This window comes from Macaca mulatta, chromosome 12 (assembly GCF_049350105.2).
Source record: "Macaca mulatta isolate MMU2019108-1 chromosome 12, T2T-MMU8v2.0, whole genome shotgun sequence".
In the NCBI taxonomy this organism is placed as follows: Eukaryota; Metazoa; Chordata; class Mammalia; order Primates; family Cercopithecidae; genus Macaca; species Macaca mulatta.
Genome location: NC_133417.1, coordinates 113,126,111 through 113,140,242, shown reverse-complemented (window position 1 = coordinate 113,140,242; position 14,132 = coordinate 113,126,111). Strand labels below are relative to the sequence as shown.

The following is a 14,132-nucleotide window of genomic DNA, read 5'->3' as shown; positions in this document are numbered from 1 at the left end:
GCTACTCAGGAGACTGAGGCAGAAGAATCACTTGAACCCAGGAGGCGGAGGTTGCAGTGAGCCAAGATCGTGCCACTGCACTCCAGCCTGGGCAACAGAACAAGATTACATCTGAAAAAAAAAAAGAAGAAAGAAAGAAAGAAAAGAAAAGAAAATATAGTTTTTGTGGTTTTTTTTTTTTGTTTTGAGACAGAGTTTCACTCTTGTTACCCAGGCTGGAGTGCAATGGCACAATCTCAGCTCACGGTAACCTCCACCTCCCGGGTTCAAGCAATTCTCCTGCCTCAATCTCCCAAGTAGTTGGGATTATAGGCGTGCACCATCACACCTGGCTAATTTTGTATTTTTTGTAAAGATAAGGTTTCTCCATTTTGGTCAGGCTTGTCTCGAACTCCGGACCTCAGGTGATCCGCCCACCTCGGCCTCCCAAAGTGCTGGGATTACAGGTGTGAGCCACCATGCCTGGCCTGAAAATACAGTTTTTATGAGATGAGTTAAGGATCCAGCTTATTTGTTCTCCCTGATGCCTAACCACTTGCCCCAACATCATTTGTTAAAAAATTCATCTTCCCCACCTTTATTGTATAGCAAATTCCCATGTATTTGAATCCATATTCTGGGTGTACAGGTACCCAGGCATACAGACACTGCAGACACAACAGATAATGTTCTAGAAATACAGAACATGTGAAATCATAATCACTACTGTGTTGTAAGTTGTGGCTTCTACTTGTGGACCTTGAAGCAAAGAGTAAAAATCCCCAACCATCTTAGACAACGATATGCAGGCTGATAAAAGCACCTATTTCAGTGTATATGCAGGGCTTGTTTTTCCTCATCAGTGAGCCAGCAATGTATTCGATCACAGCCTTCTAACCAGGGACTCACTTTAGTTTCTCATTTAATCTCAGGAATGGCTGGTCCCATAAAAGCTGTTAAGTAATAATAATGTTGAGCACTTATATTGTACTTTACATCCCAAAAGTGCTATCTAAACATTAACTAATTAAATGCATTGATGAAAGGAAGGGATTTGCAGAGGTTTTCAGGAAAACTGGTATCTGGTTGCACACCTGTGAGGGGATGATTCCTAGAAGGCCTTACTTCCCTCTTTGAATGGAGCTCAGCAGGCAGGGGAACAAAAAGCTGGTGACATTATTTCACTTTTGTTGAAAATTTCCTGGAGTATCTTCTAATTAGTCTGGTTAAACTCACCTTTTATCTAGCTCCGCAGATATTCCCTTGCAACATTCCTGGAGCTATTCAACAAGTTTCTTTTGATGTCTTCCTTGTTGTTTCATTATAAAATCATACAATCTTCAAATTGAAAGAGATCCTTATTGATCATCTAGTTTTGAATGACTGAATAGAATCACTTTATTTTGCAGATGAGGAAACTGAGGCATGGAGAAGTTAAGTGATTAACAAAAAAGGTCGTAGAGCTTCCTGGGGACATAACTGGGAATAGAAACCAAGATTTCACCCTCCCATTTAAGTTCTCAATCAGCGTCATTGAGCAATGAAACTTTCTTCCCTCTTTGTAAGCATCTGTAATCTCTATTTTTTAAACTTAAAAAAAAAATTGCCGCAGAACCATCAAGCCCAATTTTTTCTTTTTTAAATTATCACTATTGTTATTATCATTATTGCTTTCATCCTTCCCTACTTCTTCCCTTCTTTGTTCTCAGCCTTTTATGTCTCTCCTCACTCTTATGGTTCATTCCCCCACGTGATCAGGTAATGCTACTTCTGTTTCTCCTCTGTTTCTGAAAAGCCGTATTTCTTTAGTTTCTCCCACATATGTACATACAGGGAGTTGCTTTGTTTTGCTTTTTCTTTTTCCTCAACTGTAGTTGCTTCTCGTTTTAATAAAGCTACTTCTCTAGTTTTGGCAAATAGCCTAGGGTGTTTGTTTGTTTGTTTGTTTGTGACGGAGTCTCACTCTGTTGCCCAGGCTGGAATACAGTGGCGCGATCTTGGCTCACTGCAACCTCCGCCTCCCGGGTTCAAGTGATTCTCCGGCCTCAGCCTCCTGAGTAGCTGGGATTACAAGCATGCACCACCACCCCCGGCTAATTTTTTGTATTTTTAGTAGAGACGGGGTTTCGCCATGTTGGCCAGGCTGGTCTCGAACTCCTGACCTCAGGTGATCCATCCCCCTCAGCCTCCCAAAGTGCTGGGATTACAGGCATGAGCCACGGCGCCCGGCTGCCTAGGGTTTAAGTTGATGATAAGTCCATTTCTGTCACAGAATTTTGCGTTACTGTATGAGTTTCCTAGTAGTTTAGCCAATCAGATATTGTTAAAGATCATCTTCATATTCAGAAAATGGCATGAGATGTGACCATTGAGAGAATTTTTATACAAGAACTTCATAGAAGGACTAGAGGTATTATTTTTCAGTAAGCCAAAGACAGATCCAGTTCAGATCAAAATTGTGGATCTAAACCTGGACTAATTTCGTCTGCACAATCCTGCTTCTGTGCAGGGTCTCAGTATTAGAAATCTTCCATTTCTACAAGGTGGGTCAGTAGGCATCCAGTGACTTCAGAATTCCTGGGCTGAACCAAACCCTGGGGCTACACTCTGACCTCAGATACCCTCAGAAAGGCTCCTTCCTTGGAATAGTAAAGGGTGCTTAAGAAAGCGAGTCAGAAGCTGTTACTAATCAGCTGGGTGATCTTAGGTAGAGCGCATTACCTCTCTGGGCTCAATTTTCTCATATATTAAGTAAGGAAGGTGAGTTAAAAAGTCCACTTAGGACTTTTCTTCATTTACTGCTCAATGAGTCAATAATGTCAGAACTCAGGCTAAAAGGAATAGTAGAGACCTAAATCAGATTTATTTCAAACATGTAACTAATTAACTCAACAGAGAAGCAAAAATCTGCTGACCATCTATGAGAATTTTCTGGAATTGTCTCCATTTAAAATATTGTAGTTTATTTTCCTCATAAATAAAACACATGTACCTGTATCAGATCATATAACCTGTTTTGGGCTCAGAATATTTGGACCACATTCTTGTACTTACTCTTTGCAAATGCCTCATTAAGTTCCATGGAGATGTGGTTTGACTAAGCCACACCCCTTGAGGCACTTAGTGCAGAAAAACTGTCTGAAGTAGACCCCATCTCATATATTTTTCTGGATAAGAAATTTGCATTCTTGGTTTCGTCTTTGCCATTCTAGCCACTGAGAAAAATGAAATTGAAATTTTTAAAATCTCTTATTCCTTAAGACCTAGTTATCAGGGAGCAAAATGTAATTTGATAGGAACTATGGTGGCCACTCATAAATCTACCCAATTACATTAAACCGGATTAAATTATCACATAGTTTCCCAGCTCTAAGTAGAAATTATCACCTTTGGGAGAGGATCAGATAAGAGCTAATTGGTGGCATCACAATCCACCCTCAGTAAAGTGCTTGATTAGCCAAAATTTAAGTCTTGTTAGAGCAGTCCCATAATGGATTGGGAATGGTGAGGAGCAGCTAATTAGAAAAGAGAGACTTTTATGTTTATGTACAAACATCCCAGCACCGAGCCATGATAAAGAACTCAAAGGTTAATTATGGGAAAAGTGAGGGTTTTTTTTTGTTTTTTTTTTTTGTTTTTTTTTTTGAGACGGAGTCTTGCTCTGTCACCCAGGCTGGAGTGCTGTGGCCGGATCTCAGCTCACTGCAAGCTCCGCCTCCCGGGTTCCCGCCATTCTCCTGCCTCAGCCTCCCGAGTAGCCGGGACTACAGGCGCCCGCCACCTCGCCCGGCTAGTTTTTTTTTTTTTGTATTTTTTAGTAGAGACGGGGTTTCACCGTGTTAGCCAGGATGGTCTCGATCTCCTGACCTCGTGATCCGCCCGTCTCGGCCTCCCAAAGTGCTGGGATTACAGACTTGAGCCACCGCGCCCGGCGGGAAAAGTGAGTTTTAAACAACTTTTTGAAATAGGAATATCCCATATACTTTGGTGATATTTATTTATTTTGAGACGGGGTCTTGCCCTGTCACCCAGGCTGGAGTACAGTGACCCAATCATAGCTCATAGTTCACTGCAACCTCAAATTCCTGGGCTTTGTAGTGAAAGCTCACCTCAGCCTCCTAAGTAGCTTGGACTACAGGTGCATACCACTGCAATCGGCTAATTTTTTTATTTTTTACAGAGATAGGGATCTCACTTCATTGACAGGCTGGTCTGGAACTCCTGGGCTCAAGTGATCCTCCCACCTTGGCCTCCGAAAGTGCTGGGATTATAGGCATCAGCCCCTACATCCAGCTTACTTTTTATTTTCTATTTTTAAGGATTTATGAGTAAGAGGAGTAAAATTTAACATTGAATGAGGATTCAGAATAGTCTCGTGAGGTGTGTTAGGGTTTTCAAGCTTGAGCAGAATCCACAGCCTGTTTTTTCCTAACTTCCCATGAACTCATCTGGCCAAGGCCATTAGACTTCACTCTACCTACCTATTAAATGGACTGAGAAATGACACTAGAGACAAAATGCAACCTTTCAGGGTTGTCTGGCCAGGCAAATGCAACTAAATTATATGGGAAATTATTTCACAATATGTGACAATTTTGATTCTTCCATTTCGTCAAGCCAGCCTGTTCCTAGTGAGTGACAGGTGACTGTTCACCATGAATTGGGTCTTTTGGTTAGACTTTCAGAGATGGAGTTGTTTGTCAAGTGCAGTAGCCCTCTTCACCAAAGCATTCCCAACCGTTGCTCCGAATCCAGATGTTACACGATGGCTAAGGAAGCTTGTTTTGAAATGGAAGGTAAATTGACAAATCAGAGGGAAGGAATTAGCTGATGCATAAGGAAATTTGATGAGAAAGAGCTTTTTCCTTTCTTTTTTCTTGTCCAGGTTACTAGTGCTCTGTCTTCCCCCAGCCCGTAAATTTTGAATTTTGTGATGGTTCCAAGGGAGTGAAGGTAACCAACATAAAAGATTCATTTGTGCCCTTTTCCCAATCCCACAGATCTCTATTGGCTGCAGACCTTGAACATGACACTGCAATTTCCTGGTGCCACACATGAGTAATAAGCAGCTGTTTCTGAAACTGTGGTTTGGGGAAGGCAGCACTAGGTTATTTTTTAACTTAATTGTAATTTTTGATTGGTCTGCAAGAAAGTAAATCAAATAAAGTCTGTTGTCTTAGTCTGCAAGAAAGCCATAGGCCTCAAATTCCAATGCTGACCATCTTGACCAGAATAGAAGAGGGAGGCAAAATGTGTGTATCCCTGAGCTGGAAGTTCAACCAGGCAGCTTTCATGGGCTTCTTTCACACAAGAAGGGTAAGCATATTTGGCATATTTATCAGGGACTGGATGGTGGAAAGTGATATTTGACAGTTCCTTGAGTTCTAGAAGTACCTAAAATGATGGTGAAAAGAATTTATAGACAGACTGCAAAAGTGAAAAACAGCGAAATCTGGAAGAAGATATCAGCTTGTTGCTACATTTTGTCCTTGTGCTACAGGGCAATAAGGTGACCTGATTTACAAATGGAAATGTGTATTCTTTGAATATCCAGTTAGTGTAACACCTCTGAAACAGTCATATATACACACTCCCCAAGTAAATAAATCAGACTAGTACCTTCCTTCGTACAAGACATTAAGTTTAATGGAAAACAGAAACAAACTTTCACCCTATTTTGGACATCTGCCTTTTCTCAAGGAGATAGGGCAATTTGGTATATGGAGAAAGGGAAGGGGGTTGAGCGCAGGGAAGCAAGGAAATGGGGAAAGAGCTACACGTGTTTTCTTCTAATTACGCTGTCATGATTTTGTTCACGTAGACATGCACTTTGAGGGAATAAATACAGATAACTAAACCTCATCTCAGGTCTGTTTCACTATCACTAATATACCGAATGACCACCTGGTTTAAACTAAAAACTACCGGCCTTCTAATGCTAAAGATGAAGTATCCTTTTGACTTTTGAGGGGTTGTTATAAAGTTATATTAGCCTGTGACTAATTTAAGTATAAGTAGGAAAGGAGTAAGACACAATTTCCAGGTGTTGCTAAGATATTATCTTACATAAGTGATTCAAATCAAGTTTGAGCTGTGTTAAATGTCTTCCCCCTAGCATTTTGGCCTTGGCAAAAGTAAGTATGCTTGTACAAGCCCTATTCTCTTATTTACAGCAATATCAAAAGAAATGGATGTGACTGCTTTAGATTCATTTCTACTGATCCCATCCAAACAGACAAACAACTTGATGCCTTCCTTTAAAAAACTAAAAAATAAAAAAAATGACATGTGATGTCTGAAGTAGCCAAAGATGGCTTTCTAGATCAAGACAGGGTAGATCTAAGCCATGAAGCCTACATGAAATTTAAGTAAGGGTTAAGAAAAGTGAAACTCCAGATAGAGGAATGACATGGACGAAGGCACAGGAGCAAGAGCAAGCATGTTCTACGTAGGGGTAAATGTGCTCGCAACAGGAGGTACATGTTAAGAAATGCAAAATGAGTTTGAATGGCTAATATGGAATCCACTTGCATACCAGGTAAAATGTAAGCTCCAGTTTTTGTGCAGTTCACTCTACACTGAGTGTCTAGTACATAGTAACTCAATATAATTTTATGAAATGAAAGAGCAAAGAGTTTTGATTGATGATACACTAAGAATTTGCCGAACCCAGTGGCTCACGCCTATAACCTCAGCACTTTGGGCGACCGAGGCAGGTGGATCACACAAGTTCAGGAGTTTGAGACCAGCCTGGCCAACATGGTGAAACCCCACCTCTACTAAAAATACAAAAAATTAGCTGGGCATGGTGGCTCGTGCCTGTAATCCTGGCTACTTGGGAGGTTGAGGCAGGAGAATCGCTTGAACCTGGGAGGCAGAGGTTGCAGTGAGCCTAGATCACACCATTGCCCTGCAGCCTGGGTGACAGAGCAAGACTCCATCTCAAAAATGAAGAATTCACCAAAGGTTTGAGGGAAGAGATGATACACGATGAAAGTGGTGTCTAAAACTGATTAATATGTATGCATGCTGGATCTAGGAAAAAAGACTGACATCTAGAAATAAAACTAGGAGATTATTTTATTAATCTAGAGAGGAGTGATAAAAGTCTAGGGTAAGATGGAAAAAAGAGACTTACAGTGAAGGCATTTAAAAGAAAATCAGCATGAACCTTGAACGCTTTATGCTGAGTGAAAGAAGCCAGTCATAAAAGACCACATATTATATGATCATATTTACATGAAATCTCCAGAATAGGCAAATCTATAAAGACAAGAAAGTATATATATATATTTTTTTGAGATGGAGTTTTTGCTTTTGTTGCCCAGGCTGGAGTGCAGTGGCACCATCTCAGCTCACTGCAACTTCTGCCTCCTGGGTTCAAGCAATTCTCCGGCCTTAGCCCCCCGAGTAGCTGGGATTACAGGCATGCGCCACCGTGCCCTGCTAATTTTTTTGTATTTTTAGTAGAGATGGGGTTTCACCATGTTAGCCAGGCTGGTTGTGAACTCCTGACCTCAGGTGATCCGCCTGCTTCTACCTCCCAAAGTGCTGGGGTTACAGGTGTGAGCCACTGCACCCAGACAGAGAGTAAATTATTGGTTCCTTGGGCTTGCAGGGGCATGGTAAAGGGAAAGTGACTACTAATGGATATAGAGTTTTTTCAGAGGGTTAGTGGGATCCCCTAGAATCGATTGTCGTGATGTTTCACAACTCTGTGAATAAACTAAGAACCATTGAATTGTAGACTTTAAATAGGTGAATCACATGGTATGTGAATTATATCTCAGTATAGCTGTTATTTAAAGAGGGGGAATAAATGAAATGTGGTGAATGACAGGATATACATATTTGATGGAGAAAATTAGTCATTCACTATAAACTCCATAAGTTCCAGTTTGATTCTTCCTGAAATAATAAAAATAACCACTAGTACCATTATTAATATTGTTTTAGGAGCCCTGGGTGGTGCAACAAGAAATGAAACATAAACAAGAGATACAGTACTAGAAAAAACAAAAGAATCACCTAAAAGTAATTAGCATCAATGGAAATTCAGTAATTACTGTCATATAGTAACATGCACACAAATGTCAATATATTCTAATATACCAGCAATAGCTAATGAGAAAAATATACAAAAGTTTAACCTTAAACTAAATAATAAATGTGAGTAGCTTGTACAAGGAAATAAATTTGTATTAAGCAATAATAAGTGAAGATTTAATGAAATGCAGATATGTATCACATTGTTTTAAAGGAAGACTGAATATTATACAGATATCAATCCCCAGAGCTTATTAAGGTCCCTATTTAAGAATAAATATACATTGCTGACAGTGTAAATTTGGTGAAATATTTCAAGAACCTTCAAAATGTTCACACCCTTTCTCCAAGGAAATCTAAATAGAGAAAAAACTTTATGCACAAGATGCTCAAACTTCTCCTTTAGATCCTGGATGATAACTCTCATGTCTTCCTCAAGGTCTTTTCTTCCCAGTTTCACCAACCTTTACTCACCTGGTTTCCAGACTGTTCTCTATCCTGGTTGTTTCCCCCTAAATGGACTATAGTTTGTTAGTGCCTCTCTTTAAATGCCTCATTCAGTTTGGTTGTTTAGAGAAGAGTAAAATGAGGAAAACCAAACTCAACTGAAGTGCTACCATCACGATTTAGAAATAACCCCATCACGCATTGAAAAGTGTTTACTGGTGGTTGGATATATGATTTGTTAGAAAGGTTGGATATATGGCTGTTTCTTAGAAAGTGTATATCATGTGTTGGTATTAGGAGCATGCCTTACTGGGGTTTATTGGAGTTAATGGTTCCTCAGAGAACATAAATAAAAGAAGGTCTATCTATGGCTTCGTAAAGGTAATGGAGAGGAAAGTAAGTTGAAAAATGGTGGGAAATGTATGGTTGACTAAAAACAGCCAGGATAATTTCTACCCCCTTTACTAAGAAAAAAACTCTACTCTTACAAAGTAATAAATCTGATTTTTCTGTTCACCTTCTGCAGTTTAATGCAAAATTGTTATACATTGTTTTTTCAAGTGCAAAAACACAGCTATATACAAAGTGACAATTTACTTGCACCAGGAGTTACATATTAAGAAATAGAAAATGAGTTTGGATAGCTTATATATGTGTGTGTGTGTGTGTGTGTGTGTGTGTGTATATATATATATATATATATAAAATACAACTTTGTATATAGTTGTGTTTTTGCTTCTCTGACTTATTGCCCTCCCTAGAGTTAACCAGCATTACATTTATTTTTCTTTTTTTCTTTTTTTTTTTTTTTTGAGACAGAGTCTCACTCTGTCGCCCAGGCTGGAGTGCAGTGGCACGATCTCAACTCACTGCAAGCTCTGCCTCCCGGGTTCATGTCATTCTCCTGCCTCAGCCTCCCGAGTAGCTGAGACTACAGGCGCCCGCCACCACACCTGGCTAATTTTTTTGTATTTTTAGTAGAGACGAGGTTTCACCATGTTAGCCAGGATGGTCTCGATCTCCTGACCTTGTGATCCGCCCGCCTCGGCCTCCCAAAGTGCTGGGATTACAGGCATGAGCCACCGCGCCTGGCCCTATTTATCTTTTTTTCATAGAAAAGTTATTCTTTTATTATTTTAAGGAGGTAATACATTGCCGAATATGCCAAAGTGTAGGGAATTAGAGGAAGCAAATGGCCAGGTTTTTTTAAGAGTCTCATGCTAGCCAGGCACGGTGGCTCACGCCTGTAATCCCAGCACTTTGGGAGGCTGAGGTGGGTGGATCACCTGAGGTCAGGAGTTCAAGACCAGCCTTACCAACATGGTGAAACCCCATCTCTACTAAAAATAAAAAAATTAGCCATGCATGGTGGCCAGCACCTGTAGTTCCAGCTACACGGGAGGCTTAGGCAGGAGAATTGCCTGAACCTGCGAGGTGGAGGTTGCAGTGAGCTGAGATTGTGCCACTGTACTCCAGCCTAGGTGACAGAGCAAGACTCTGTCTCAAAAAAAAAAAAAAGCCTCATGCTGCATTTCTGAGCTCCTGTCTGCCCACAACCCACGGCTGCTTACATGAAGTCAGGGTCAGTGGACAGATGACCAACTCGACACCCATTAACTGAGAAAGGGCTCGATCAGCAGAGGCACTGCCAGGTCCCAGCACGCCAGGTGGCACCCAATAAGGCTAGTGCCTTATTGGCAGCCAGTGTGTCTAGCACTTGATTTTATTTTTGTGAACCTAGAGTGGGCAGGACGTGAATAAATCCTGAGTCATAAATTAAGGTGAAAGACTTAGTAGTGTTAATACTCTGGGTGAGAAAAGACAACACTGTCTCGGAGGAGAGTGGGCTTGGAGTCTGGTGGAAGAAAGATGGAAACCCCCAGAAGGGCCTTGGCCTGCAGGCACTGCCTTGAGGCCATCAGAGGGGTTTTCACAGTACATGATGGGGAAGGGCAAGGCAGGGTAGGCACTGGAGGGCTGCTTCATCTGGCACAGTTGAACTAGAGGTTCATTTTCCACTCATAATTGGTTTCCTAAGTCTAAGTCACCACACCTGGGGCTGAAGCAAGTCTTGCCTACGCACTAAGCATGGCCTTGGACCTCGAAGAAATGCATGACTCAGTTCCCCAGTGTTGAAGGGGAGGCACTTTCAATTGAAGGAGATCTTTCTCCCTGTACCTCCAGCTCCTTTCCCTTGCAAATGACCAGGGTGGGAGGCAAGAGGGAAAGGCGCCTCCTGGTGCAGCCTCACCACAGCCTTCCAGAGAAATCATCTTCGTGGGACCTAAAGCCTAGCCTTGGCTTGGAGCAGACTTGTTTCCACCCATGGGAGGGTACCCTGTCTGGCAATTGAATGGAACCACCATTATATTTATTTCTAAAACATGGATCATTCCATGATGTTTAAAAACCACTTCAGTTTTTATCTCCGGTATTATATATAGCTATTATGTATAGCTTCATTTTTTGCAAAAGGCATGATTACATTTTTTGTAGTCTTTTGTTTTTGTATTACCAGTCACTACTACCTACTCACCTAGACATTGTAATTTCTCTTTAGGTATGATTTATACTACATTTCCCTCAGATACTATTTTTTTCTTTTTCTTTTCTTTTTTGAGATGGGAGTTTCACTCTTGTTGCCCAGGCTGGAGTGCAATGGTATGACCTCAGCTCACTGCAACCTCCACCTCCCAGGTTCAAGTGATTCTCCTGCATCAGCCTCCTGAGTAGCTGGGATTACAGACACCTGCCACCACGCCCAGCTAATTTTTTGTATTTTTAGTAGAGACAGGGTTTTGCCATGTTGGTCAGGCTGGTCTCAAACCTCTAACCTCAGGCGATCCACCTGCCTTGGCCTCCCAAAGTGCTGGGATTACAGGTGTGAGCCACAGCACCCGGCCTCCCTCAGATATTATTTTTATGAAAAATTATAATGTAACTATATTCATTTGAAAGAAACTATTTTCAGCTATTTCCAAATTAAATGTAATCTTCAATTATTTTCTTATATCAAAACCAGCATGTATTTGTATCTGCATTAATTAGAAGTAAAGGCAGATTTTATCTAGCTGGCGTGTGAAATACTGAAGTCTTTGAAGCCCATGGGTATTAGTAAGTGAGAAATGATCAACAGAACGTGAGTTCCAAACTCAGGGATGTATGCACGCCAACAGGCGAGGCCACTGTGGAAGGCAGGCAGATGCAAGACCCTGGGGCCTGGTGGGAACAGCTGTCAGGCAGAGAGCGGATATCTCAGCATAAACAGGCAGCCCCTCGCATGGCCAGGTCCTCATCACGCTGAATCCAAGCCTAGTTGTGCTGGATCATCTGATTTTTCCAAAAATCTGGGTTTTTATGTAAAATTTCCCAATTTTTAAATTACTTCATTTTAAAAACCACCACGAGTTAAAAGAAAAAAAACCGACAGGCTGAAAATGGCCATTAGGCTGCCAAATTGCAAGCTTTTTTTGCTATACTTACCAGCAGCAAAAGAAACCTATTTTTCCCCATTTACTGTATGTTCTTGGGGAAGATGGTGAAAAAACTATCCCATTAATTCATCAGAGAAAAGGTATTATTGCATTTACAACACAAACTTATGCATCCAGATTTACTCTGTATGTTTTCAGTGTACTTTAGGAAACCTACCACACTCCTCTTGTACCACACCCTCACTGTGAAGTTGGTCTATCCAAGTAGGGTTCCCCATCTGTTGGGCCTCAATTTTCTACACCACACTGCAAAGCAAGAGGAATACAAAAGAAGTTTCAGCATCTTAATTTACAACCTCCAGTGGTTTAAACCAGAAAGTTCTTTTGGAGCAGAACTACTATGTCTTTTCTTCCTCAGAGTTGCTGAGAAATTATAATTAGAGGTTTTCCTGTTGTATAAAGGAAAGGAATTCCTTTCCTTTCCTGTGTGTACAAGACTTCTGTTCTCAATAAATGTGCTTCCCTGTCCCATTTCTCTTTCTGCAGGTAATAGAGGGAAAGCTGGCTCCATTCTTGGGCAAGGTCATTAAATTTGCCACCTCACACGTGTACAGCTGCAGTCTTTGTAGCCAGAAGGGGTTCATCTGCGAAATCTGTAACAATGGAGAGATCCTCTACCCTTTTGAGGATATTTCAACAAGCAGGTACAGAATATCTTATTTCATAAAAGAACACCCGAATGTGTAATATGCCATTTTCTTTGGCCAAATCAGGCCAACTTTTAGTCAAGTACTGTATCTCTGTCTCTCACCCTGGATCAGGTTTTCCTTGTCCTTGGAGAACATGTTTCCCCCTCTGGTTTCCCATATTTATTTCCACCCCTTGACCTCGCTACCTTTATCCAGAATGAGATGACAGAGCTGCAAAGAAACATTGCTGAACTCCGCCTTATTAGGTAACAGAGAGTCTTCAGGTTCAATTTTAGAATGAAGATTGGGGAGGAAGCATCTTAATAATTTTTTAAGGGCCAAATGATAGGCAATGGGAAACTGCAGTCTCAGAGGCCCAAACTGGACCTACCACCAGGGGTGAAACTAGAGGACACTGGTGAGCAGCTACTGCCTGGCCATGTGCTTTTCTCCGCAGATGCATATACTGCAGTGGAGCGATGAAAGTTTTAGGATCCAAAGGAGAGAAAAGTGGGAGTTTATGTGGGATGATTTTTCTAACCAAAGTAATATTTGGGCATCATCACATCCATGGATTGATGGATGATTCACAAAATGATACATATCACTTTTCCTTTCATCCCAAAAGCGCAATAGAAATCTACACGGTATGTGTGTGCACTGGCTTCTTTGGGTATAAATGTCATGGCTCATTTCCCACCCTGCAGGGCTCACTTATACTGTGGTTCAGAACAGAAGGTAAGGCATGTAGCCAGGGAGAGTTGAAGCATGTAGAGTAGAGCTAAGATATTGAGAGTTGACTCAGCCCTTTTGGCCTCTCCTAAAACCTAAAGACTGTTTGTAAACATGCAGGAATTTGGGTTGGCCCACACACAGAAAAACAGACACGTAAACACATAGACATGCAGATACACAAACACACACGTACACACACACACACACACACACATACACACAGAGGCAGAGTTCAGCCTCCCGTTTCCTGAGCAGGTACTTAGCTTATAGAGCTTATATAGCCTAGAGATTAGCTACCTCTTAAAGGAAGGAAACTCCTCACAGCCTTTTTAGGGCCAAGTGAGACACAGTGGGAAATTGCAGTCTCAGAGGAAGGCCCAAACTGGACGAACCACTAGGAGTAAAATTAGAAGACACTGGTGAACAGTAACTTAGCCCATAGCCTAGAGATTAGTTACCTCTAAAAAATGTACACCAGGCCAGGTGTGGTGGCTCACACCTGTAATCCTAGCACTTTGAGAGGCCAGGGCAGGAAGATCACTGAGGTCAGGAGTTCAACACCAGCCTGTCCAACATGGTGAAACCCCATCTCTACTGAAAATACAAAAATTAGCTGGGCATGGTGGCAGGCACCTGTAACCCCAGCTACTCAGGAGGCTGAGGCAGGAGAATCGCTTGAACCCAGGAGGCAGAGGCTATAGTGAGTTGAGATTATGCTACTGCACTCTAGCCTGGGCAACACAGCAAGACTCTGTCTAAAAAAAAAAACACAAAATGCGGCTGGGCACAATAGCTCATGTCT

General features: G+C 41.5%; 1 protein-coding gene and 1 long non-coding RNA gene across 3 annotated transcripts in view; one reads left to right on the top strand and one right to left on the bottom strand.

The window, feature by feature from the left end:
- Positions 1-12,430, bottom strand: part of LOC144333464 (uncharacterized) — a 64,905-nt gene extending 52,475 nt beyond the window's left edge. The window contains exon 1 of the long non-coding RNA XR_013402131.1: positions 12,124-12,430. This is a non-coding gene — a long non-coding RNA (uncharacterized LOC144333464). The remainder of the gene's footprint in view (positions 1-12,123) is intronic.
- Positions 1-14,132, top strand: part of PLEKHM3 (pleckstrin homology domain containing M3) — a 209,909-nt gene that overhangs the window by 157,388 nt on the left and 38,389 nt on the right. For both annotated transcript variants that reach the window (XM_015110812.3, XM_077957431.1), the window contains one exon: positions 12,453-12,610. In XM_015110812.3, the coding sequence (XP_014966298.1) occupies positions 12,453-12,610 (158 nt within the window). The remainder of the gene's footprint in view (positions 1-12,452; positions 12,611-14,132) is intronic.